General features: G+C 39.4%; 1 protein-coding gene across 1 annotated transcript in view; it reads right to left on the bottom strand.

Moving 5' to 3' along the window:
• Positions 1 to 15,534: 15,534 nt before the first annotated feature.
• GLYCTK (glycerate kinase) overlaps positions 15,535 to 27,744 on the bottom strand; it is a 33,673-nt gene continuing 21,463 nt past the window's right edge. The window contains exons 4-5 of the mRNA XM_089524586.1: positions 22,320 to 22,495; positions 15,535 to 18,766 (exon numbers count right to left, since the gene is read on the bottom strand). Of these exons, the coding sequence (XP_089380712.1) occupies positions 17,861 to 18,766; positions 22,320 to 22,495 (1,082 nt within the window). The 3' untranslated portion in view covers positions 15,535 to 17,860. The remainder of the gene's footprint in view (positions 18,767 to 22,319; positions 22,496 to 27,744) is intronic.

Here is a 27,744-nt window from a genome sequence, read left to right as displayed (position 1 = left end):
TGAGAGTGGTGAAGGATGAGATCCAAGGAAAGAAGTAGTTATGTGTGGAGAGATGAGGGAAGACTCTGTTTGGGTCACCTTATGCCATTGTGATCCTTTTTTTCCCCAAGTCATCAAATAAAATCCAAGACTATTACTACTATTTCTTTTTTTTTTTTTTAACTTTACAGGCTAAATTCCATATTGAAACAGTAACATATGTTACTCAACTCACAAAGGTACTGAAAACATGCTCCCTCCATTCAGTGCTCCGTATTAGGTAATAGTGTAATAATTGGAGGTCAATGGGACCATGAAGCAATAGATCATCATGATCTGTTATTTCCCTGACCGCTCTCCAGACCTTTCACATCAATGAGAGCAGAATGGCTATGATGGTGATGTCATATCATATTATAGATAACATGGCTGCTCTTTTTGATGCCAACCCCATATATTTTTGTAGGGAGATGTCCAGTCCCACCCTCAGTTTCCAGCAGTTCAAACATCTTCAGTAGCCAGCCTGTGTGTGGGGCCTTCTGCCTGCACCTGGACTCCTAGTGTCTTTGATGTACCTTTGAAATGAATGCTGCTTGGAGTTTTAAGGCTTCTCTTCAAAGGGAAGTTTGGCAAGGCTCTCCCTGACTGCCTCCTCCTGCTTTATTGCTCTGCAGAAAGAAATGGGACTGTTGGGGAAATATTTTCCTCTTCTCCAAGTACGTCTCTGCCCCCCCCCCCCCGCCCAACACACACAGACACCTCCTGCTTCAGGAGTGGATTGAGTGCAAGCCAGAGCAATTGGTTGAGAGACATGAAAGGGTTGCAATAAGTCCACAGAGTTTCACTGTCTTCAACCTTTCAAGCTAGCAAGCAAGCTAGCACATTAGGGACACATTAAATTTATTTTAAACAAACTCTTGAGTGTAGTTAAAGTCTGAAAAGTCACTGTGTCAAATTGACACTTTTCTCCTTGCAAGCTGTACTCCTTGTGTGTTTCAGAACCATAACTGCCATCTGTTGGCCTCTAGCTTTTGTAAAGTCAAAGGCTTTCATGGCCAGCATCCATAGTTTTTTGTGGATTTTTCGGGCTGTGTGGCCATGTTCCAGAAAAGTTTCTTCCTGACGTTTCGCTAACATCTGTGGCTGGCCTCTGGCTTTTGTTACCTCTGTGATGTCATGCTCTATCTTCTGGAATTTGTAGATAAGATAATTAGGCATCTCTGCTAAAGAGCTTTAGTCCAAAGCTTCTTAAATTATCTGATGTTGGGGACTAGAACTTTTTTCTCCAATGTTTTTCAAAGACCAGTATTATACTAGCACCCATTGTCCAGAGTTGGTTCATTCTGTTATGGAAGCTTTATATGGATTGACAGCAGATGGCTTTGAGACCAGGACAGTCCACAATCCATCAGTTTGGGAAGCACTGCTCTAGTTCATTCCCATGAACTACAGTACTAGATCTCTTTAGCAGAGAATTCAAAGTACCTCACCAGGAGGTACATTGAAGTGGCAATTTGAGAAGCTCTTGGTTCAAGCCTTGTGTGCAAATAACCCTCTGTGGAGAAGGCAAGCCACTGTTTCTCAGCCTCATTATCCCTGACCATATGAAGCGTAAACAATAGTGCCTTCATAGTTTTTTGTGGTTTTTTCGGGCTATGTGGCCATGTTCTAGAAGAGTTTCTTCCTGAAATTTGCCAGCATCTGTGGCTGACATTTCTGATGCCAGCCACAGATGCTGATGAAACGTCAGGAAGAAACTCTTCTAGAACATGGCCACATAGTCCGAAAAAACCACAAAAAAATATGAATGCCGGCCATGAAAGCCTTCGACTTCACAATAGTGTCTTCCTTCACAGAGTTAGCATAAGGATTACAACTAGATAATGCATGCAAAGCACTTGGATCACCCAAAAATGCTGTGTAAGGAGACCTACTCCTTTTAGAGTGATGGGAATAAAATTCTAAACAAAGCATGTAACATTTCCTATACAGTCTAGGTGTGCTGTAGATTGGTTTGCATGGGAATAAGGGATGTCTCCTAGGGCTTAGGGGCTGCAAAGCAAATAGGTCTCTGGGATAATAAAAGGGAAGGACATTTTTGGAGCACGCAGACACAACACTACCATGAACAATTTACTTCTACTGCAAGGAGTCATTTATGCATGAGGATATTTTACTTGCATTTTCTATGGAGTTGCTAAAAAACCAGAAAAAGAGGGGAGAGAGGAGACTGAAACTTGTTTTGTGTACAGAGCAGAATATTTTGTTCATGTTTATTCAGAAATAACAGGTAGCATTAAAACACCTTTGCCTTGCTTTTGCGGCTGCAACATTGCATCTTTAAGATTTTTAACAGTAGCTTCATAGAATTATGCTACTGTTATTTTTTCCTGGGATGATGATGATGATGATGATGATGATGATGATGATGATTATTATTATTATTATTATTAACTTTTATTTATAAAGCGCTGTAAATTTACACAGCGCTGTACATAGCATCTCCCCCCACCATGCATGCACTAAAACCATTATAATCTTTTTGATAGTAGTAATAGGCTATGTTACTCAAGGCCATTATGGTATGCAGGCATTGCATACTTTATACACTCTCTGAATCACAGTCTGGCCCTTCTTTGGAAGTGACCAAAGACCTAGTCTACACATGCAAGTAAAAAGAGGAGATGGAATCCTGACACAGTACCATATATGGTACTGTTTTAGACTACAGGTGTGGGATGCTATACACACACACATATGCACACATATAAACCCTGTGTAATTTGGAGGGGAAAAACCTTCCTGCACATAAAACAAACATTGCAGGTTCAGGGGCTCTAATTCAATATTCTTCTTGCTATATTAATTTTCTCCTTACACCAGAGTGCTGTTTTTGCTTTTTAAGATGGTAAGGGTTTATCCCTATAAAAATTATATCTGTATTCCAAAGTGGTGCAGGTCTTTCTGTCATCATATAATTATGTCCCCTCGCTGCTGCCTTATCCTCTGAAGAACAGACTAAACTACTTAATATATTGAATCTTGTGTGAGAGAGAAAATCCTGGCTCATCACTAAGCCAATTTCAGGGCACAATCTTCCAGGAGTTTGTCAGGCTCCCTTTGGGACACAGAAGTGGGACTTGTGCAAGAGTACAAATGGTATTACACAACCCTGGCTCATTTCAGTGTGACTTAACCTACAGAGAAGATATAGGTTAACTATGACCCCATCCACTAGGATGCAGGAGTTCTAGGGAATTCCTTTCCTTTTTCCATATTTAACACTACACTTCCAAGGGTTGCTTAGCATCCACAAATACTCCTCATTAAGGCTCATTATGAAAAATACAGTACTGTATCTCAGCATGAAGAGCCAGTGTGGTGTAGTGGTTTGAGCGTTGGACTGTGACTTTGGAAATCGGTTTTTGATTCCTCTCTCAGCCATGGAAACCGACTGAGTGACCTTGGGCAAGTCACACACTCTCATCCCCAGAAAACCCCATGATAGGTTTGCCTTAGGATCACCATAAGTCAAAAATTACTTGAAGGCACACAACAACAACAACAGCATGAAGCTTTGAACTAGATATGTATCAGTGTCTTTGAACTAAGTACATATCAGGTACAATGTCAGTGAAAGTGGGTGGCTAGGGAGGTAACAGCACACATTTTGACTTTGTGACATACAAATGCATAAGTCACACTACACATGTCAGGCAAATGCCTTAGCATAATGGATATATACAGGTGACAATAGCGGAAAGGAAGATGAGCATACAGCAACATATTGTGCATTGCAATTCTATATTGTACATTGCACAATGGCACCTAGTCATTGACATGTGTTGCACAATGTTGCTGTTCTACATGGTGATTGCTTAGTGCTGGTGCAGCATATCTCAGCACACAGATATTTAATTTGTGCTGAAGGGATGTTGGACTGCAGCCCATGTTTGCTAGACATAGGTGTGCATGTGTTTAAAGATGCATGTACTTAGGCATTACTTACATACTTTTTGCACTTGCTGAAGAAGACGTTGGTGTAAATACTGCTATTTTTTCCCTCCTGAAAAAAGTGGGTGCATGGCTGCTTCCTCTTCAGAAAGGCCACTGAGAGTCCCAACAAAGGGCCTCAATAAGCCCAGGAGGGAGGAAATGGCTTGCTCTTTCTGATTCTACTAATGAGACACCTGCTTTCTAATTAGGGAGGGGAAAAGAAGTGTGTTTATATTTTTCAGACCCTTTGTGTGTGCATGCACACATGGATACATGCATGAACATTATGTTCACTTGGGAATCTCCTCCCACGTTCTTCTTTTCCAGAATCAGTAGCCCTGTAAGTAGTCATCAAATGGGCTCTAACAGATAATAGATCCCAGATTTCATTCCTCACACATACACACAGCTTCACAACAGAATATCTATGTTTGTTCACTCTGTTGTCTGGCTTCCTGTCAAGATATCCTGCAGCCAGCCTGAAGCAGCTTCTAATGGGCTGCCAAGGGATTTAGTCTGATATGAGTGTGTACCAGGCGCTGACAGCTTGCTGGAACAGCTCGCTCCACTAGCGTGATTGGAAATTGGTCTCTCATTTTCACCCTGTCATAGTGGGTAGATAGGAGAGGGAAGAGCAGGGATGCTCTCTTTCTGTAGATTTCCACTGGTGTGTGAGGTGGGGGCATGGACAGCTTTTCCCCCCCTTCCCCTGCCTGTAGATGATTTCTTAAAGCAGGTCCTCTACATTGATTCTGCTCTTGTCACAAGGGGCAAACTCTCAGGCTGGTTTTATCATCAAGCCGCATGAAGAGGTCCCATTTCGGCAGGAGATTCAGGAGCAGCTGCCATTTTCCTGCATCCATTATTTTGCTGTTATCATTTTGTTTAAATGAAAGGCCTCCATCTAGAACTGTCTAAATGTGTGTGCCTTCAACATTTTCATATGTGAAAATGCACACAGCCAATGGTGGATGGAACATAAAATTCAAATATGGCTGAAAAATAATTGTTTTTCGCTTGCACAACTAAAGAAAAGTGTTTTGCCAATAGCCCTTTATATGTGCTAATTCAATCTTGAATGCATGCATTTGTCTGCTGGTTAATGCTACTTAATTAGCATGTTTCTATTAAATGATGTTGAAGCAACCTTGTTGACAATCATATTTTTTAAAAGCCATTTAGCAAATAAGAATTACTATCATGTGACCCAAAGGTAACCAAACACATTCCTTTCTCCCTCTGTCTCTCCCTTCTTTTTTTCTTTTTAAAGGATTTCTAGAACTATCAAGAAAGAAATAGAGGGCGGGAGAAAAATGGAATTCATAGGGTATGAATGTGGGCTAGCTACTGTATAGTCATTAATATAAGCTGACTGTATTTTTAAAAAACATTTTCTTGAGCTTGACATCTATAAGATACTCTGAATGATAAATGGAAAATGTTTGTTTTTCAATTTTTGGAATAAAAGTCAGTATGAGGCTTCTATAGCTAAGTATTAGGAGATGCTTAGTAGGAGATTTCAAATAAAATCACATAAATCTTGAGTTGAATTGCAGTCATTTGCATTACCCTTTCATTCCCTCCCTTTATTTTACTTCTTCAAAGAGTTTTTTTGTTCTTGTTATTTGGTGTAGGGAGACCTTATTAATGAAAGACCTCCCCCAAAAGCCCTGGTCATCAGCTGTGTTGCTCGGATCTTCCAACAAAGGGCTGTGGCTTACCTTAGAGAGTTACTTCTCATGAAACAGTACCATGCAGTGCACCATTCAGAAGCCACATGCAGCACACATAAAAAAAATATGCATATATATGGAAGCAAGAAAGATAATGGTGAGTGATTTAATTTAAAACAAAACAGTATAACTATTATCTGACTCCAGTTGTATGGAAGAGGGTTGATTTTCTTGTTATTTAATCTGATCCTTTTGCTTTCCTTTCAGCAAAGCATCTCACTCTGGCTGCATCATAGGCATCATGCAGAAGATAGGGTTTCATGGACTTAGAGGTAGTAGTATTTTGAAACAACCTGTGCCACATGTTCATCATGCGTGTTTTACCATCAGGTCTCCTGGTCACACCACATTGTCATTTATTCATCAGCAGGGGTGGGCAACTGTGGAAAGTTGGGGAGTGGGGATGCATATGTTTGTTTACAGCAGATAAGGGATGGGCCTCTTATAGCTTGGGTTATGCTCCAGATAAGCAAGAAAAAGAAAAGACTTTCTGGGGTCTCCACTTGGGGGAGCTAACCCCAGAAGGCCAGTTGCTAATACAGCCAAAGGGACAAATGCTCCAGCAGGAAAGTAAACAATTTATTCACACTGAAAACACATGGAACTAGCCAGAGTGGCAACAACAAGAAGTCTAACATGTTCCCACAGGGGAGAACTAGGTAGAGTTCAAAACCAGCACCCTTTTGAGTGGGTCAAGATTTGACCCTTATCTGCTGAAATCAGATATGTTACCAGTAGCAATCACTGTTTTTCACCAGCAAATAAGGGAGGAACCTCTTGTAACTTGGAATTTACCAGATCTTCCTTGATTAGAGTGGGTGGTACTGTCAACCTGATGACCTAAGGGTTGACCACCTGTTACAGGAGATTCCTATCAAAGGTAGCTTCTGCAGAGTCAAAACTATCCAGTTTATAATGTTTGATGAATGTGAAGGATGACTTCCAGGTAGCTGCCCTGCAGATTTCTGCTAAGAGGGCATTAGTGGAGAAAGCTGTTGTAGTAGTAGCTCTTTTAGTGAAGAAATCCCCAGAGTCTCTCATAACATGCAGCAATGCATTACCTGAACCATCTACTCAGGATGGAGTTGGAGACCTTATCCTTGGAGCATTGGCAACTCCTTTGATGGCGACAGCCAAAAAGATGGAAGGATGACCTCCTGGATTCTGTTAAAAGTCAAGTTGACCCTGGGAACAAAGATCAGGGTGAATCACGGAATGCTGTGGTTCAACAACAACACACAGCATTTTCATAACCAAGTTCTGAAAATATACAGCTCTTTGCGTGCTGAGAGCACTCCCACATCCAAAACTCTGTGCTGTGGTGATAGTGGTTAGGAACAGAATTTTCCAGGATAGATGTTAGCCATTTTGAATTCTGATCCTATCTTCTGGGGTATTAGCTATCCCTGCTAATTTAGTATTGTCGCAGATTTGATTAGCACGGCCTCTATTCTATAATTGAAGTCATTGATAAAAAAAATGAGTAGCTTGGCTTAAACTATGTGCTAAATAGTATCCTTTTCTTTAATTCTACTAGGTGTATTTTTGCACTTGAGACACTCTTTTGCATCTGACTTCACCTGATGAAACCTGTGGCTTTCATTAAAGCCCAAGGAGATTCTGGAAGTATGAAATCTGCTTGCCCATCCCACACGTATGCTGATGAATGAAAATAAAGGTTGTGGATGGATACCTACCATGGTTGGGGGTCGGAAAGAGGGAGGGAAGGAAACAACAAAGAAGAATTCATATGGTTTCTTTTGAGTGGCCCATGTGCTGACTGATATTACCAGGATGCCATTTGTCCCACTGTCTTTTATGGCTTTTTATTCCTATGTGATTATATCAGTAATTTCATATAGGGATTGAAGCCGTGCAATACGCTGGGGATTTGCAACAGAGTGCTCACCTCTGAGAGTTTTCTACAGTGGAATGCTATCAGAAATTTTAGTGACATTCATAATACCAGGGCAGCTGTCTCCATGGATAGTTACTAGAAACTGTTGCCATACACTGCTCTCATTTACTCCCTTATCCCAGGAATGCTGAGTTTTGGCTCTTTGGGTATTTTTAGTAGCACTCCCACAGTCCATTACCACTGTCTTTACTGGTTGGCCTTCTGGGATTTGGAACTCCAAAAACATCTAGATGGGCAAAGGTTTTTCAGCTATGTCTTTTTCAGCATTTGGAATTAACCATTTATTCTTGCTTCTCCTGCTGCAGCTGCTTTCCCATAAAAAGCAAATTGTTGTGTAGGTGGCCGTGGTTATGCCTGGATAACTGCAGTGTTGGTTTCTTATGAGAATCAAACCGCTTCAGGTAACAATCCCGATGTGATGGCCATGAATACTTGTGGCAATAACCAGATTCTTGTTTGTTCAGTTTTGAGTGCACACCAACATACAACACTCCTATATAAATGTTCAAGAAGGCACAGAGTATTGGCAACAAGTAAACATCCTCCAGACCATGGAGAACATGTATGGGGAAGACTCCCTACTAGCCACACTCCTGGTAAGAGAGTTAAGAGACTCCAAGTCAGTGAAACCTTTAAAGAAATCAGTAGCAGTTTTATCACAAACATGTGATAAAAAGTGTGTACCATTGAATTCCAGTATGCAATATGCCCTTCAGCCATCATGATGAACATTTCATGGCTTCCTTGGTTTCCACCACCATGACAGAGAACTGTGTATAAAATATTCCTTGGAATTTTGTATTTCCTGCTGCAGGAGGAAACTTAGATTATTATGAGTACTTGATTCAGTGTAACAGGAGAACATTTTACCTCGTCATCATTAGAATTTTTATTTTTATTTAAAAATTGGGGCAAAATATCCAGTTGCTACTTGAACCCCAAATAAATAAATTGGAAACCTTATCCTGAAATCAGAGCTACTGAGAAGAGTGTAACTCCTGCTGTATCTGCTATCCTTTCATAAGAGTCCTTCTCTTTCTGCAGGTTTCCTTTTAAGTCAGCTTTTCTCACACAGCCTAATCATGTTCACAGGGACACCTTAAGAAGCTTGCCTTTAACTACAGAAAACATGCCTGGAGCAGTATGTTCAAACCCCTGCTTCTAGGCAGTTTTCTGAAGCAGTTCTCCATCATCAGTGGAAGAAAGAAGCACCCTGGTATTAGAAGACATGCAATATTCTAAAGTATTTGTGTGGCGCCTGAGGTGTAGAAATAGTGCAGAAATAGTCAGAGATTTTCATTTTCATTGCTTTTGCTGTATGTTTTGTTATATAGCAGGTTGAGTAGTTCCCTGAATGAAATCCTAAGTCAAAGCCATCTCTTCCAACAGAAATTCATTCTACAGTATCATATGTCCTCCTTTGGCCTAAATACCCTAAAGGCACCACCAGATCCTGCCCGATCTTGGAAAATAAGCAGGGTTAGCTCTGATTAGCATTTGGATGGGAGATCAGGAAGGAATACCAATTTTATATTTCAGAGGAAGGAACTTTCAAAACCACCTCTGAATATCCCTTGCCTATGAAAACCCTAGAAAACTCATGGGTTCGCCATAAGTTAACAGGAAACATAAAGGCACGCGCACACACACACACTGCACCTCCCCATGACCAAATAGAAGAAGAAGCTGATGACAATGCTTGTACCTGTGCTGCAGGCCTATGCTTCACACAACATTAGGCAGCATTTTGGAACCTGGGATTGGTTCTACAGCAGAATATGATGCCATTGGTATAGTTAATGCTGCTGTTAAACAGCCTTCCTCTATGCTCCCCAAGGGGCATCAGGGACTTTTAAAAAGTATGTGTTAAATCTGTCATGTTGGTGAAAATGGATGAAATTATACAGTTTGTGGAAGAGATTATAAGAGAGCCCCTTTGGCTCACTTCATAAAAGAAGGCCTCCATTAACACCTTGTGAAATATTAGCCATTAATCAGCACTTCTACAGAATAAACTATCCATACATATCATTATCTGATCCTTAATGAAGCGATAATAGGAATGCTGTGGAGCAGGGATATTAATGTCTCCTGAGAGACCAGAGCCATGCAAAGGCTAGAAGCCATGATTTTTAATTTAGTGCCAAAAGCTTCCACTGCTAATAAGGTAGTTACTTATCCCCAACCATTAGCACAGTTTGGCTACAAGTGCTCCACTTGCAGAAATGAGCTCAGCCCTTAGAAAGTGCTTTGGCAGATGTTGTGCTGCTGATCTTTGACCCTGTTGGGACTTCATATAACCTAACATGGGAAGCTTGTCTACTGTAGTCTGCCCAGCAGGCAGTCCCATTCAGGTCCTCATTTTGCTTTCACATTTGGCTGTAGATTCATAGAATTGGAAGAGACCACAAGGGCCTTCCAGTCCAACACCCTTCCCAATTTATAGGTATTATAATATCCCTCCTCTCTTCCTCCCATCTAGAAAATATTATTAGAATGTAAACTGTGACACCCTGTACTACACTTGTGTGACCCTTCCCACCTGCTGCTATCACAGTCACACAAAGACACCTGAGCCTTAAAATGTATAGGGGCTATGCACATATACTTCCTGTTGTGAAATAACTCTTTAGTAGATACGTCTGCCAAGATGGTTTTTGCTTCCAGGAACTGAGGCTTATTTAACAGTATAAATTCTTTTGCTGGGAATACTTTGTTTGAAGGTGATAAAAGAGAGGCACATTATAGGTGTTGATGAGAGATGTTGGGAGTTGTCATTCAACTATATCTAGAGGGCCATATGATTCCTATTTTTGGTATCCATCCCTAAATTGAATGTCTTAAATATAGTGATATATGAAAGTAGGCATGTATCATTGAAAATTTTAAAAAATACTATGGGAAACATTGCAGTCTACCTACCATGGCTCAGGGTAGGATGTATCTTTAAAACAAAGATTTTCCACCATCTGAGGAGGGTTATATCACAGTGAACCATCACATCTCTCTCCAACCATTTGATAAAACAGTTTGGCTTTTACTCCCCCCATCCACAACCTGGTATACCACCTAATCTCCAGCACTGGTGATATAGAGATGGCCATGCTAATCTATGGTTGAACTCTAAGCTGATTGAAGAACCAGTGAGCCACAGATGAGGCGGTCGGCAGTTCTTTGGATAACTGCCAGCCTTCTTGTCTGCATATATTAACTCTACATAACAGCAAACAAAGTTGAACATAAACTGGTACCTTTATAAACATTTTTTCCTTTGCTAAATCAGCTATTTCCATCTTGTCAATTAGTTTAACTCCAGACACACAATGGCCAAGAAATCTGGACATTTCTTTTTACTTTTAGGTATTTTCCCCTGCCACTCCATTTTTCATTTGAGTACTAACCTGCCTGATGAAGAGTTCTGGAGAACCCAAAAGTTTGCACCATTTTTGGCAACATTTTAACTATTCTAATAAAGGAATTTACCCATTTGTTGAATGTATCAATGACACATTGTTGTCATATATAAGAGGGTTTGTTACATAGAGGAATGTTTTATGTGGGACAAATGTCATGTGCGAACTGGTCCTTCCTATAGTTGGAAGGTTATCCCTCAAGAGACTGGCCTACTTGCTTCTGAGATCACAGCTGTCTTTCTGATTAACCTTTTCACCATTTTTAGTGATCCTTTTAAAGGTGTAAAAGTGCCTGGCTGTTATTCAGAGACTGGATTGGAGGGAATGTGTCTCCATCATCACAGCAAACAGGATGGCATTTTTGTACTGACAAGCAGGAAGTGCCAGAAATGTAAGATTGTGAGTATCAGACCAATTCTTTCTGCAATAGAATGGCATATTTCCTTTAATCACTCTGTAAAAGGTGGGCAGATGGGTGGGCTGCCTGTCTGCTCTGGCATCACCACCACCCTGAATGCATGACACCAGCTGGGATCACATAGGTAGAAGGAAGAACCTAGGATTATTTATTTTAAAAGGGTTTCAAATCAGTTGCAAAGAAGGAAGGTAATCAATAATGAACAGGTACAAAGGTGTGGGGGACACTGAAGGTGTCCCTTTGCATCTCAAAAATATTTCCATATGAACATGTGGAGCAACTTAAGTGGGCAAGTGAATATTATACAAATGTTTTTTTTTAAAAAATACAGAAAGGAAAGTGTTCCATCTCTATATATGAGAATAACCTGGCTGTGACATCTGTCCCCGGCCAGGTTTGAATTGGCTGATGTGGTGGCAGTCACCTTTCTTCTTCGTTGCTTTATGTGCACCTCTCCTGAAGTTGTGCACTTGTTGATACAACTATTCCAGATAGAAGGATTATACCATTCTTCAAGATGTGAAATACCTACCTATCTTGAGCCATTTTTACAATTTCTATGAAATTGCTTGGGGGATGCCATTTAAGAATAGATAGTGCCTGTTGCCTTGACCATCTCTTACAAAAATTGTCTTTGTATTTGACAGGAGGTCTTTCATTCATTCAGCATCCTGCTTCTCTAGTCCCCCCCCCCCCCGCTCCCAACCAAATCCTAGAGTCACTACATAAGGATTAAAACTGCATGAAAATACTTCAGTAGATCATTTCCCTTCTGCTTGTTTTACTTTAGCTAGTCTCTCCATACCACCACCCCCCCCCCCCCATGAAAACAGGCTTTCTACATCCACACAAAGAAAGATGTTTGAAAAGGGACCATCTCATTGTCCTTGACAAATTCCCACATTTCTGCCTCCTCCTCATTCGAAGGAGATTGGAATATAAAAATATTTGAGGGAGGCGGAGGAGCCAAAGTGAACAGCAGCATCCTTTCATCTAACATTTTAAAATCAGCATTTTTCCATTACATGTATTTTAATCAACAGTGAAATGCTCCAATTTGAGGAAGGAGGTCCTCCACTGCCACAGACAATACAGGGATGTTCTTAGAGAAATGTACTCAGTTCTAACAGCTCAGGGATTACCCCAAAGAAGAGTCTGCAGCAAAGGCTTTGTGAACCTGTCTGAGAACACGCATGAGCAGCATCTCCAAGGATTAATCAAAAACTCTGCTGATGTGAGAGAAACAATTCATGCCCCTCAGCCACTGCTGTGTGAGATACAGAAAGCATGAAGGGGGACAGACAGATAGTACAAATGAGCTTAAAGTTCACTTTACAAAAATGGCAGGATTTGGTTAATTATGAAACCTGAAGAGTAATTTTAACAAAGCCTTCTTAAATCCTGCTCCCCAAGAACCTAAGATATCAGTGTGATGTCACTGGATGATGTAGCATGTTCCAAGTAGTGCCATTTTAAAAATATAATTGTACTATTATGACCCTGTCTATGGTGATTTTATTCAGATGCCTTGTCAGTCCATTTGGTGTTGATCCCACATCTCCTATCACCACTGAAATCGTAGTTATCCAGAAGTTCTGGATATTAACTTGTAGGTCTTTCAGACCATTTTCACTCTAATCTTTTATTCTGCTATTTACATGGATTAGCACTTTCATAATTTAAAGGGCGAAACAGACCGCCCCTTTGCACTGCCGTCCGGGCAGCTTCAGAGAGCAGCATTTTCCTTTCTTCATCAGTTTGTTTCACTTGTAATAATCTCTGATCATCAATATTATGTGTTGGATAGAGTCAATCAACAACACTATGATGATGTAAAGCATGGTTGGCTGTCATAATTTTTTGGGTTTTTCTGTCTAGTGCATCTAGTTCTGCTTGAGGCCAATCAACTATTCCATCACTATGTTAGACAACTGGAAGCCAGGAGTTTGTAGTCTGAATTATGTTTCTACTGTTAGTTCTTGATTTTAAGACTTGTTGTACTCTTTTTATGTATTTGGTATTTGTAATCTCTTTTATTATCTTATGTTGAATATCATCATCTTGCAATATTTTCAAATAATTGTAATTTCCATGACAGTGGCTTTTAATATATTTCCTTCAAAGGTGCTTTATTATCTCTGATTCAGTCATTTTACCCCTATATATTGATAGTATAGCACATCTGTCAATTCCAAATTCCAATGAAATGTCTTGATTCCTGGAATATTCAACAAGAATTCAAGTTACAGTCATGACTTTCCATATAGCTTTAAATTGCCCATCTACAATAAATGGTTTATTTTCCCAGCTTGCTTTGATATTGCATATTCCTAATGTGTTTCCTTTAATATTACTTAAAGTGGTCTGATTGCAATAACAAATAATAAAGAAGATAAGGAATTGCCCTGGAAAATATCTAATATGAAACTCTGCCAAATTTGTTTCTATGTTCTTAATTTTCTGCTGATTCATACAGTTTCAAAACCTTTTTGATGCACATGCATGGCAAAAGAGTCAAAGTCTTTTTTTAGGATCAATCTATGCTCTGTGTAAATTTGTTTTTCATATTTTACAGCTATTCCAATACCAGTACAGTTATTAGTGCTGTCATTGTTATCACCACCACCACACCTTTCCCCCAGTCCTGGAGCCCTTTCTATGCAATTACAGCATTAAGATTTCTCTTTAACTGGAGTGACATCATTCAGTGACTATGAAATCCTGGGAAGGACTGCAATTTGGAGAGGTACCCAAACCTTCTGACAGAAAATTCTAAATATCCCTCACTAAACTGCAAAACCCAAGATTACATCACATAGAAGCATGGCAATCATAGCGTTATGACTATGCAATGTAAAAAGGACCTTGGGGCTCAAAGGGCCTTACAAATATTAAAACAGATACAGACATTTACATCACTAAAAACATTGGCTCAAAAAAGAACAGTACATTCCTCTCAAAACCCAGATCTATGATTGCCGACTCATTCACACAAATGTGAATGTGACAAAATATGACCAGAGATCAGTTTGGCTTGGTTTTATCCCAGTGAAGAGGCAAACTGCCTGTTGATGCTCAATCACAGCCTTAATTTTGCAGTGTAACAAATGGGGGTCAAGAGAAGTTTCCTTTGCAAGCTTTCTTGCTTTTGTTATATGGGATAGAGAAGTTAATCAGAATGACAGTGACTTTTGACTTTAAATACAGTTTAAAAGGTCACAAACTCAAGCCTGCATTGTTTTGTTTTGTTTGTTGTTGGGTTGTTTTTTTACCATCTTACAAAATATGTGAAGTACATGCTGCTGGCAGCATCCAGCCTGCACAGAGCTGTCCCTCTATGACAAATCAAACTACAACAAAATGCCACTGCACAGATTGAGGCAAAGGTTACAAGGTCAGATTACACTTGTGTCAGTATATCTGGACTATTTTTCATGTTGTTCATCTCCTAACAGGTGGTAACACCCACCCAGCCCTTCAGTGATACCTAATGACTCCACAACTAAAGGTTTAAAAGCATCTTTTTCTGGGATTTTGTGAAGCAAATTAGATTCTCAGATCCAGCAATCTGTTTTCATGGACTCAAGGGCTGAGCTATTAAAATTCTCACCACCCCATCAGGATAGGGCGAGTTAACAGTAGGCTAACCTAATAACACCTCATGCAGGGAGGCTGCCAGCACTTTGCCCCATTGCCTAGATATAGGTAAATAATAACAACAGGAGAGTGAATTCATGTACAGCCTCAGCACTTTGACAATTATTATCAAGGTACCATAGAAACAAATCAGTTGAAGTTTTTATGGGCTCTAGGTCAGAGCTTCTGAAGTTGCATGGCAAAACCTCAAATATTTTTAGGAAGGGGGGGGGAGGACACAAAGTGACATGCTAGAAAATCAAGGACCACACAGTTAGCTTTAGAGGTGATAAATCTATTTTATCAGTAAATACAGGATATTACTGGCACATGTTTTTAGTTAAAATTCTTGTTTTTTCCAGCAACAAAATTTCAAATGTTTTGGATCCAAGTCAGAGAAGCAAAGGTACTCCAAAACTGAATATAAGAAAGAGGCATAGCTTTATTATTACTGATTAAAAACAGATTGGAAATGATAAAATGAAGTACAACAGCCTCATAAGCCTTGTCATTTAAAATCATTGAGCAAATATTTTGAACATTTTTCAGAGAATGAACAATATTTGGCAAGGAACACTAGCAAGTATTCCATATCAGCTCATTAGTTATGTAACTTCTTTTGGCCTAACAATTCCCCAAATCTGACAGAAATGTCATGCAACCATGCTCTGACATCTGGCCAAATAGACTAATTCCCCCATGCAGCCAATGCCCAGTAAAAATAGGTTGGGACAGGGAGTTACAATCATGGCAACAGTCTCACAAATGTGACTAAGTAGGGATTGTGAAAAAGTAAGAGTTACCTAGATTCACTCATCCACAAGTGTTTTGTATTCATGACTGTTGCTTAGTCACAATTGTGTTACGGTCATAACTCTACACACACACGCACCCCTAATTTACCAGGCATCAGTTGCATGGGGAGAAGGAGAACCATTGTGCCAGTGATCAAAAGATGGGTTAATACAGTGGTTTTCAAACTGGGAGGTGGGACCCCTGGGGTCTGCAGCACCCAAGTTACTCAAGGATATGTGTGAGACTTGGAGGCTGCCACCACTATCATCATCATCTCCTCCTCAACTTTTTCTGTCCTGGAGGGGAAGAGAAAGGCAAGGAGCCTCAAGGAAGAGGAAAGCTTCCGGCAGGGCCCCACCCATCCTGTCACTGCCCGTTTTCTCGGAATGAGATGCTGCTCAGCCTCAACCAACATGGCCATTCAGTCCAGTGTGCCCTAGGTAAACAGTGGCTAAAATATTCCTTTATTGCTTTCTTTCTTTTGATCTCACACACACATGCACACACATGCTCAGCTGTACACTAAGTATATGCAAAAATTACACTTGTTAAATAATTCAATAAGTGTTCTAAATTGAACAATGTTATTTCCTTACACTAATAAAAAAATTATTCATATACTATACTGATCAGGGGAGTGCGCAAATGTTTGCAAGTGGATATAAAGTGGGTCAAAAGGGTAAAGTGAGGACCACTGGGTTAATGTCTGCTTCATGTCTGGGTATGGGTCAGGCCAGATTAAAATTAGTATATTTAACTAAGTAGCTGATACAGAATACAGGCCACTTATTACAACAATCACTATTATTTACTTCTCTGTGTAAATGTCTGAATGTTTCTGCTTTCACAAATCACAAACACTTAAACAGCTTTCCCCAAACTGCTATCCTTCAGATATTTTGGATTTCAACTCTCATGGTTAGTGACCAGCAGCTGAGGCTGATGGGAACTGGAGTGCAAAACCTCTGGAGGGCACAAGAGGAGTTGTTGATGGGGAAGGATTGATAAAGCATCCCACTAATAGCTCAAGAGGCAGAGGTTTGGTGGTTCTTGCTGCAGTCAGTATGACAGATGAGTCTTGGTTCTTGTTATGGAGCAGAATGCAAAGCTTTGACAAGCCTGTAACAATTATGGTTACAGACATCACACTGGAATGAGAAGAGAATCAATGCAAAGGCTCATCTTTGAACTTGAGACCTTGAAACTTCACAGCTGCAGGCTCCTTCAGGTGAGTTCTGAATTCACAAACATGCTAAAGCAAGTGGCTACCTACAAAAGCTCAGGACACACTAAACAAGCTCTAAAGCACCAGAACTCTTTTGTCTATCAAGTGAATCTGGTGATTATATTCCCATTTTAGCATGTAAAACCAATCTGACCAACAATCAAATAAGTCATTTAGTTTACCAATTTGTATCCATTCCTGTCTTATGCCAGCCTACAACCTGTTGAAAAACTGCTAAACCTTAGTTATTCTGGTCAGATGTTCTTTCCTTGTCTAATTTCAAAGCTGCTGCTGTACAGAGCTAGTTTATTCTTCAACCACCAGTATCGTTATTATATCTATTGCTGAACTAGTGCCCTCACTGCTGTTCCCGTTACAGTGGTATCCCTCCTTCTGTGCTTACAGGCTTTCTAATCGATTCTCCCTATTACTGTTATTCGTATGAGGAAAAAAACCAAGAAATTAGTCAAGAAAAATAAGAAAATTCTGTTACCCCAAACGAATTCTGTTAGCATCTGAAGTAGGAAAGTGCTAATATGGCCTTGACATTCAGATGCAGGTACTATGGTTACTTTAGCCTTGGATAAAGGTAACAGCTTCCATGTGTCTAGCTGTTACTTTCCTTTATGCCCTTGATGTTAACACAGTTTGGACAGCAATGCTGCCCAATTTATGCAGCCCACAGCTGCCCATGGTTTGATGTTCTTCCTTTTTCTTTTAAAAAAATCTACAGCATCTGCTGCATCACTAACTTCCCTTAGTTCTGATTAAAACAGTGTGAATGTCCATGACATTTGTGCCTGTCAATCCTGTCATGAGGAGGTGACGCCCGCTCTGGAACTGGGAGAAGAATGTGTATGAATCGTTATTGCTCAAAAAATCCTCAACTATGAAGCCTTCCTGCTCAGCCTCTTCCACCAGCGCTTGGCTACAGAAGGCCCCGGCTGCCTCTGTGGGTCCATCTTGTCCATCAGTTCCGCCACTCAGGAAGGCAACTTCACATCTTTCCAGGTAGTTTCCCTCTGCAGTGGATTTAGCCTTGTGCAGCGCCAAGGCCACTCGCAAAGCCAGTTCCTGGTTTCTCCCACCCTTCCCCTTTCCTTGAAGGTGCACAGTGGTTTCTCCACCAGCCAGGAGACAAATGGGCATATCGCCATGGGATTCTTGCAAAGTTTTCAAAGCACCCATAAGGTCCAACCTTGGGATTGCTAGCTCTTCTACAAGATTTGAGAGGGCTCCCCTCACCTTATCTTTTAAAGAGTCATTCCTGCAAACCCTAATGGTGCTCAGGCAAACAAGCTGAATCAACAGGCTGTAGAGCTGGGCAACTGTGCTGACCTCCCCACACACACCATCACTCAGAAGCACAGACAGGTAACCCAGATTCTCTGCCTGGCGTTTGGCCTCCTCTAAAGCTAATCTGTTAGAACCAATGACTACATTGCAGACATGGCGAAAGTCTTGAGGAGTACCATGCTCTGTGACAGAGCCAGACAGAACAGTCTGGACAGACTCTGGCAAGTCATTCAGCAGGTTATATTTGGCCAGTATCTGAAAACAATCCTGGATGCTGTGAGAACTGGCAACAGTGGGTCCACTTGCTATGATGTCTAATGGATCCCCAATGACATCGGAGAGGATGAGGCTCAACACCTAGAAACAAATAAGGTAGCACGTAAATATAGTTCACGTTGCACAAAAGCTCATTGATGTTTAGCTGTTCCTGTTCGGAATTTGGGCTTTAATTGCAAGCAAGGGCAAATTCATTCGCGCATCCAGATTGCTCAATTGATTGCAAGGTCAAACACCACAACGAATGTTTCCGTGACAGCAAAAACAGGTTTCAATAGAGGGAGTTCATGTTCGGCATTCAATCACAGAGGCAGGAATCCTAATCAACCTTGCAATGAAGAAAGCCCTGCTGAACTCAGTTCAATCTATATCTGAGAAAACATACTTCTGATTAGGGCTGCAGAGCTTAACAGTTACTGTATATGAGCACTTTTAAAAATTACAAGTAGAAGATATCATCTTATTTGTTTAAAAAGGCATTCCCCGTTTTCTCTTGGTGAAGGGAGTGCTTCTTTTGGGGACACCTGCTCCAGTATGCATGTATTTCTGAAAAACAAAGGTAAGCATGCTAGAGGGCAATTTCTACCATTTCCATATTAAATTAACAGAATAATTTACTAACCTACTAAAATCCAAGCAATGATACCAAGATTTAACAAGATATATTACTTGGCTAAATTAGACTATTTAGGGTCATGCACTTAATAAAACAAAGATTGGGAGATAAGATCTATGGGCAATTGAATATAGGGGGGACTTGTTAAAAACAAAAGGATGTCAAGTAGTTCTATGTCTGTGAAAGGATTGTCAGTCCAGGTTCTAAGACTGGTTCACCTCATATTCAAAGTCATAGCTATGTCATTCATGTTTTTTACCCATTCATGCTGTCTACAAAAAAGAAAGAGGTGTTGCTGTATCGTTAAATATTTTATGTCTGCTGCAAAAACCTCTACCCTTTGCCACATAAAAGAAAGATCCATCTTCAATCCCTTTCCTACCCCTCTGACAGAAGTCAATCCTGCGTTTCACATTTCTGAAAAATAAATCATTCTCCTCTGCCCCTAATTTATAGGATTTTTAGTCTGTAAAAACAGGTATATGAAAACAGAGGTGGGGGAGAGAAACGTCTTTTGAAAATGATTTCTAAGTCCCCAACCAATTATGTACAACTTGTGTATAAAACATGAATTAGGTAATTATCTATATTGTTTACTCAATTTGCATAATCCATTATAGCTGCATAAATCAGGATTTATGATTGCATACTTTGGGATTTTCAATACAGAATTTTACCTCCCTTGCTAAAAGCATTTTGTTCAGCTAAGAGACTGGATTCTATTGCTATTCATTTTTCAAAAAGCAATACCTGGATCCTCATGGTTATACAGAAATATGCAAGAATGTGTGGCACTTGTAAAGGCTAAGGTGGTGGCTTCTACAGACCCCCCCCCCCCCCCCGGGAACACTATTGGCTTTTTGGTAAACATTTGGCCTCCTATTTTCCTACCATGTTCCTGTCCTTCATGTTCTCTTCCATCTGCATCTCTGCAAACAATGACAGCCACACTTTACAACAATTTGCCACCAGAATAATATTTTTGTTGGACTCTAGTCTCTCACACTGCACAAACAGTCCCTTCTGCAATCTGAAGGTACCAGATGCTTTTTCAGTGTTAAATAGATATTATTTTTCAAGTTAGAATCAATGACCTTCCATTCCTCAAATATCTTTGGTTACTTATTACAGGATGGGCAATCTTTGCAGCTAAAGGACCACAATGGTCACCAGAGAACCATTTGCCTGGAGGTACACCACTAGGTAGGGTCCCACGCAAGTAGGTCAGTTTCCTTCACTCACGAAACATGACACATACACACTCCAAGGACACAAACAAACCCTTTCTTCCTCTCTTTTACATATGCACAGACCCATTCATAGGGGCAGGGAGGTACAAAGCTTTAATCTCCCCAGCATTACTCTTCACAGACAAGAAAAGGGTTGTGTGAAACAGGACTGCTGCTCTCCCTTTAAGAGATAGGAACAGTATACACAATGTCTCCCTTTGTGTGCCCTGTTCCTTGATAGAGTCAGAAGCTGCTCTGGGAAACAGAGCATGCAGGGAAAGCCACCCCTATGTGCACTGTTTCCCTACAGAATAGCTGTGGCCAAGATGGCCAAGATGGAAGAACTGGCATCTGACATCCTTCCCACCAGTTACTTCAGTGATTTCCAAACTTTGGTCCTCCAGGTGTTTTGGACTTCAAGTCCCAGAAACCACAGTCAGCTTGGTCAACAGTCAGAAATTCTGGGAGCTGAAATCCCAAGCATTTGGATAACCAAAGTTGGGGAACCACTGCACTACTTCCTGGCCTTTCAAGAGCCCAAGTGTGTAGATTTTTGAGCTTCTAGTTTACAATGTCTTTAGCTGCTCTGCTTATCCAAAGGACCAGAAGATGTCTTAGCCTCTATCAAACACATCATCCAGATTTGTCTTCAAAACCTTGAGGGGGAATAGCTATTTCCAGCCCTTCTGCACCGCAGCGTATTTTCCATTTGATCTATGAAAACATTCACAAATGATCACAAGATGTAGGAAGAGCTATAAAATTTGAAGAATGGGAAAAAAGCTGAAGACTCACAAACAGCTTCACTTTATACCAGTACCTTAAACTATTTAAAGATGTTACATACATGGTACCTACCCCCTTTAAGACTCAAGGTTATATATAAAACAAGTAATGGTCAATGTTGGAAGTGTCAAAAATATCTGGGCTCATTCTTCCACATGTGGTGGGAGTGTAATAAAGCAGCAGTATTTTGGAAAAACATGCAGGAGACGTTAACAGATATATTTCAGTTTCAGCTCCCTCTCAACCCTGAATTTTTTTTTAATTAAATATGATACCAGTTTTGGATAAGGAAATAGAAAAGAAATATGGTAGGGTAATTCTCTATCTTATAACATCAGCCCAGATAACTTTTGCCAAATATTGGGAAAAAAGAGAAATACCAAGTACAGAAGAATGGATGTGAAAAGTCTGGGGAATGATGAATATGGACAAATTAACTGCTTTACTACAAGACGAACCATTGGAAAGAATAGAAAATGAATGGCATCTGGGAAGAAGATACTATAATGGCACTAAATAAGAAATATAATTGGACATCTAAAATCATTCACTTTTTGAAAATTAGAAATGCGATTTAATTTGAATTACTGTGTAATTTTTTTCTGGCCTTCTACTAGATATGGCAGAAAAATAGCAGGAAGAAAAAATCCTTTGTAAAGAATCAAGTTGAGAAATTAGGATTAATTTTCATTTTATAGAAAGGTAAAGAGAAAAAAGAACTAGACGTTTTCATAAATAAAACTATATTTTAGGAGTCAGGAACTTTAATTTAAAGATAAGGTAACTCCAACTGGGAAGCTCCTATCTAAATCCTCATATAAGAAATGGAAAGTAAACTTTTTTTTGCTGGATATGTGTTTTTAAATGTATGTCTGTTAATATGGTTTGTATTTCCATGATTGTTTGCTTGTTATTTAAAATTTAATAATAATAATAATAATAATAATAAAAAGAAAACATTCACAAAACAACATACTCAGAAAATGAAGTCCTGCATACTCACCTGGGCAGGATAGGCAAACCGGGCCAGCCCCCCACCTTTCAACAAGGAGAGAGCTTTTCGAAGGGTATTGAGCTCTTGAATGGTAGCTCCTTTTGAAGCCAGCAGCCTTGTGATGGTTGCCTTCTCTTCAAGGGTAACTGGAGGGATGGGTGCAGGTAAAAGTGCTGATCCTCCTCCTAAAATGCAACAGAACACAAACTTTGAGTACATATTTATATCTGTAAGGGTAACTATGAGGACCGTAAGAAAAAATGCCAAAGTCCATATCAAGGACTTTGTGAGGTCAACATCAAAAGCACAAGATTCTCTGTGCACTCCATTGAAACACATTTATCAAGCAAAGATGTCAAAAAAAAGCATGCAGGGGAAAGGGATGGGGAGTAATAAGTTATGACATTGTCTGCATGTTATCTTCACATGGCACAGAGGAAAGATCTACATGCCACCCAACTAGGATTGTTAGGCCACACCCAGAATATTCTTGAGACTGGGAATGTTGGGGGCAATTTAAAAAAAGAACAACAAATGTACCTTTCAGCAGGTGGATTTTACACTAAAGGAAAAGAGATTCATAAAATCTGAAATTGGGACTTGTTTTTCTAAGGGATTATTGCTTCCAACCAAAGATAAAGCTACCAAGTTTAGCTTTTATCAACGTGCTTTGCTTGACCCACCAATTAAATTTGGTTCTTATTTTTAGCTGCATTAAGTTGACTTGGACCTGGCAACCCTACGAATGAGAGACCGCCAAGAACTCTGACAACCTAGAAGCATCTTGAGGAACTCATTGTTCTCTTCCTACAAAGGAGCCTATGAACTCTGCACTGGAGAGATCTGAGTTTTCAAAGGGATTTTTTTTTTGTATTTTCAAACAGAGAACCAAATTTTCTTATCCTTTTTAATGCCCCTTGTCACTCCCAGTGAGCTTTCTGAGCATAACTGGATAGTCTGCCCATTTCAACAAAATGTCAAGATTACAGGACTCTGTCGTTGTCACCTCTTCCCAATTTCTGCTTCACACCTTTTAAATAGCCATCTTTGCCTGATGAAGAAACATGATATTTTGGAAGCTTGCATAGAAAACCTTTTGCCATTTTGTTTGGCTCAGTAAATATACTGCCACAATATACATTTTTACAGTGCATTATTCCTTCTCACAACTGAAAAACTAGGGTCAATTATGCAAAACAGACACCAAGGGGAGACATTTAAGGCCAATATTTTCCCTGCCCCCCTGACAACAGAAGCAGATTTCATCCTATTATTTTTTATTTGCATGCACGGATTACTGGAATGACAACTGGGACTTTTTTTCACACCAAACAATTGAATCAGAAATTCACAAACTCACTCTGAATCAATTAGGTTTTCTCTCTAGTATACATCACTGACTCTGTGACAGTATCTCTGTACAACTCTGGGCCCGTTAAAACACAGCCTAGAAACACAAGCAACTAATCTAGAAAGGGGAAAAATTGGGAAGAGCTCCTTGCTCTTTAAAGTGTAATGAAGGAGAGTAGATACGAGTATCGGGCAATCCACTTTGTAATGCGGAAGAAAGAGTTTGAAAATCATATAGTCCTAAGAACTGAGAACTATCCATGGCAAATGGTGATTTATAGATATCTGATCCAAAGAGAAATGTGACTGTAGAGAAAGAGGGAAGGAAAAGATGAGAAAATGAATAACGAAATGATTGCTTTCGAGGATAAGGAACAGGCATAGTCAGAAGCTGAAAATTAATGGAAGAAGAAAAAAAGGAGAGATGCAAATCTTGGGATAACAAAGCAGGGAGGGAAATGACAGAAGTCAGGGATCAAAATGCTTAGGAAAGGGGGGAGGTGATCTTGGTAAATGTACAAAGGAGAAGCTTTAGATAAAAGCATGAAGGCGAGAAATTTAAAATTTACAGCAGCTAGGGTGTTTGGGAAATTATTTAACAAATGTAAACTATAACTGGGGGTTGTAAATGTACTTATAGCAAGCAGAACACTGTCTACTGTTGTTCAGCCATATAGACACAGAACATGCATCTGGGAGAAGTGGGAACAAGATGATAAAGTACTATACGGCTCTATGCAAAGGAATCTTGTAGCACCTTTGAGGCTTACTGAAAGAAGTTGGCAGCATGAGCTTTCGTAGACTTGAGTCTGCTACCTCAGATTCATGGGATGGAGTGGAAAGACTCTAGATACCAGACAAAACAGAAAGAAAGAAATGTCCTGATTGGAGAAGACAGCCCCAGAAAAGAACATACATGTTTTAGAGATGAACAGATGACTGCAAAAGAATAATTTAAAAACATGCTTTTTGTGTTTGGGTTTTATATTGGGTTTTTGGGTGACTGAATGTTATTTTTAAAAAAGTCAGATACAAGAGGACTGAGTTTTATATAATCACAGATGGCAAATGTGTTAAAGGATACCGCTGTGCTTAATTATGGCTGAGCCCATTAGTGCAACTGTATCAGTGAAAAGGTTGGTGAGATGCTCTACATCTCCAAACTTCTTGAGAATCTCTAGCAAGGTATATCTCCTCCTCCATCGCCTTCTACTTCCACTCCTATGAACTAAAGGGGTTACATCACTACCATCTGCTGAGACTTTTATGAGCTTTCAATCACCAGCTCCATATTCTAAAAGATTAACAGCCTCAAAACTCAGCTCAGGTTGAAATCCCCATTCAGCTAGGAGGCAAGTTAGACTGAGAGATCGTGAATGCTCACAAAGATCACCTAGGGAGGACAAATGTTGGGAGGGGCGAGAAAGAGAGTACCATATATACCACACTCCTGAACATCTTGGAGGGAAAGCAGGGAGAGAAATAAATAAATAACTCAGTGGTAACTCAACAAGTTATCATTTTGCTCCTTGTGCCACTAACTGGGAAGGGAAACACCTGCTCTACAGAGATCTGGCTGCACAGTATTTCTGGTTGTTCTAGAAATCTAAAATTTCCAATAGTTATGAAGCCATGTGGGGGTAGAACGGATGGACTCCCCCCCCCCCAGACTTTGCAGACTGAAAGTTGCAAGCTCCCTCCCACCAGAATACAACAAAGCATCAAAATTAGTAAAACACAAAAAATTATTTTGTGTCCACTTCTTCTCCATTGTATGCACTTAGATAAGCTATGAAAAGGAAACCAAGACCAGAAGCTTGTCTACATGATTACAATATTCATCATTCCAGTCAATTAGAATGTGATCTGGCCATAAACAATTCATAGGAGTACAGGCTTTTTTTAGGAAAGGATGCAAAAAACTCCTTAAACTCTGCAGGAAAAGGTTTTATAATTTTTAATACTGTACCCCAGAAATCCATAAAAATGTGCATTATAGTGTGGGTGGCTGTTCATCTGCTTCCCATGCATTTGGATGGTTGCACATTTTTGATGAGGGGGGATGAACAGATGCGGATAGATGCAAATTTGTGCAGGAAAATGAATGCAATTAACTGTCGATGCAAATATGCAAAAACACATAACTATGTACATAATACACTTATGTGTAGACTAGTCCCAGGAATTACAATGATCTGATACCATAGTCTTACATAAAAGTCTTCCTCTTATATAAATTGTACAAATAATTTGGGAATAGCAAATATGTGAACAGCTTCTCTGACGCATAATCATCATCCTTAAAAATAAATAAATAAACACCCTCCAAAATCCATTTTTTTTTCCAGAAAAAAAAGGCTTTGAGGAAAAAATTGGAATAATATGGTTGTTGTTTTTCCTGAGTTTTTCCACATTGGGGGGGGGGGGGTCCCCTCTCTAGGTTTTTCCTTGTTTCTCTCTACAGCCATGACAATCCAGGTTCAGGGCTACAAAATGTTAAGAACAAAAATCCGAAGCAAGAAAGGATCTTTTAAAGAAATTCTGTCAAACAAAAGGATTCTGTATTGGTACCTGTGTAAAGACAATGTATACAGTCTGAACTGAAACTAGTCTTCACTATATAGACTACTGACAAATCAACTTGAGTTTTACAACAATACTTTTTATATAGTGATTTATAATGAGAAAGGAGACACTGGAGTAGTGTCTGGACTGGATGTAAAGAGCCTGGTGGAAAATAAGTAAGACTGCAATAGCTGCCTGTACTAATTCATTGAATTCTTGGGGGATGCATTATTGTATGTAAACATATCCAAAATCCAAACAAAGAACATAGCCTCTGACACCCATATTATGCTTTACACAAATTATTTATCCTAGATTCCAGAGTTATGAGGCAACACCCCTAACTAGGCCAAGTGGTTGCTATCTCTATCACCATTATAGGAGAATACAGTCCATGTTATAGGAGAATACAGTCCATGTAAGATAAAGCCAAGTGTGGATGCCTCTTTATTTTATAATAACGATAAAGTTAATAAAGATTTTTACAACCATTTCATTAGAAACGCCTTGTTTAAGGTATGGTCAAAATATAAGAGAACTATCTGTCCTAAAATATCAATTTGGACTTTGCCGGAAGAAGCTCTATTCAAAGTAGATCCTTATGGTAATAAAAACAGGATTACATACAAAAACATTGTGATTAAACAAGGGGAGAAATTTAAAATAAGACCAAGAGAAGGGTTAGAAAAAGAACAAAACTGGTTCCAATACTGGCAGCTTAAGGAAAGATTATACATAGATTTAAAAAAAAAGGCTTAGATGATAAAAATACAGAATTGGCAAACATATTGACATTAGATAACAATAAACTACTTTCGAAGGCTTATAGTTGGCCCTTCTTATACACTGATTTTTTATACATGGATTCAAGCATCCACAGTTTGAAAATGTTAAAAAAAAAGTATAAATTTCAAACATCAAACCTTGATTTTCCATTTTTTATAAGGGGCACCATTTTGCTATGTCATTATATTTAATGGGACCTGAGCATCCACGGATTTTGTTATCCATGGGGGATCTTGGAACCAAACCCCAGCATATAACAAGGGTCCACTTTAAAAATCTTCTGAAACTACACACTGAAAATGAGGTTATAAAAGAAAACATGTTAAAATGAGCACAAAACAGTCATACTTTAGATCTAGACCAATGGGGAAAAACATGGGAAAAAAGATTAAGCTATACTAAGTGCCAGGACTTAAGGGAAAACTATTATAAAATATTCTATCGTTAGTATTTAACCCCAGATAAAATATGTAAAATCTATGGTAATACCAGTAATTGATGTTGGAAGTGCCTAAAGGAAAAGGGCATGCTATATCACATTTGGTAGACATGCTACAGAACAAAAGGATATTGGAAAAAATACATATGACAATAAATAAGGTATTAAATATATACACTTAATAAATAAACAAACTTTTTGTTAAACATGATAGGCAATGAAAATAAAAAAAGAAATGGAAGAATTCTATTGTATATGATAACTGCAGCCAGAATTTGCAAAAAGCTGGAAAAA

Source organism: Sceloporus occidentalis, unplaced genomic scaffold (assembly GCF_023333645.1).
Source record: "Sceloporus occidentalis isolate IW3139 unplaced genomic scaffold, rSceOcc1.0.p SCAF_1, whole genome shotgun sequence".
Lineage (NCBI taxonomy): Eukaryota > Metazoa > Chordata > Lepidosauria > Squamata > Phrynosomatidae > Sceloporus > Sceloporus occidentalis.
Note: the sequence above shows the minus strand (reverse complement) of the source record. Positions and strands in the feature narration are given on the sequence as shown.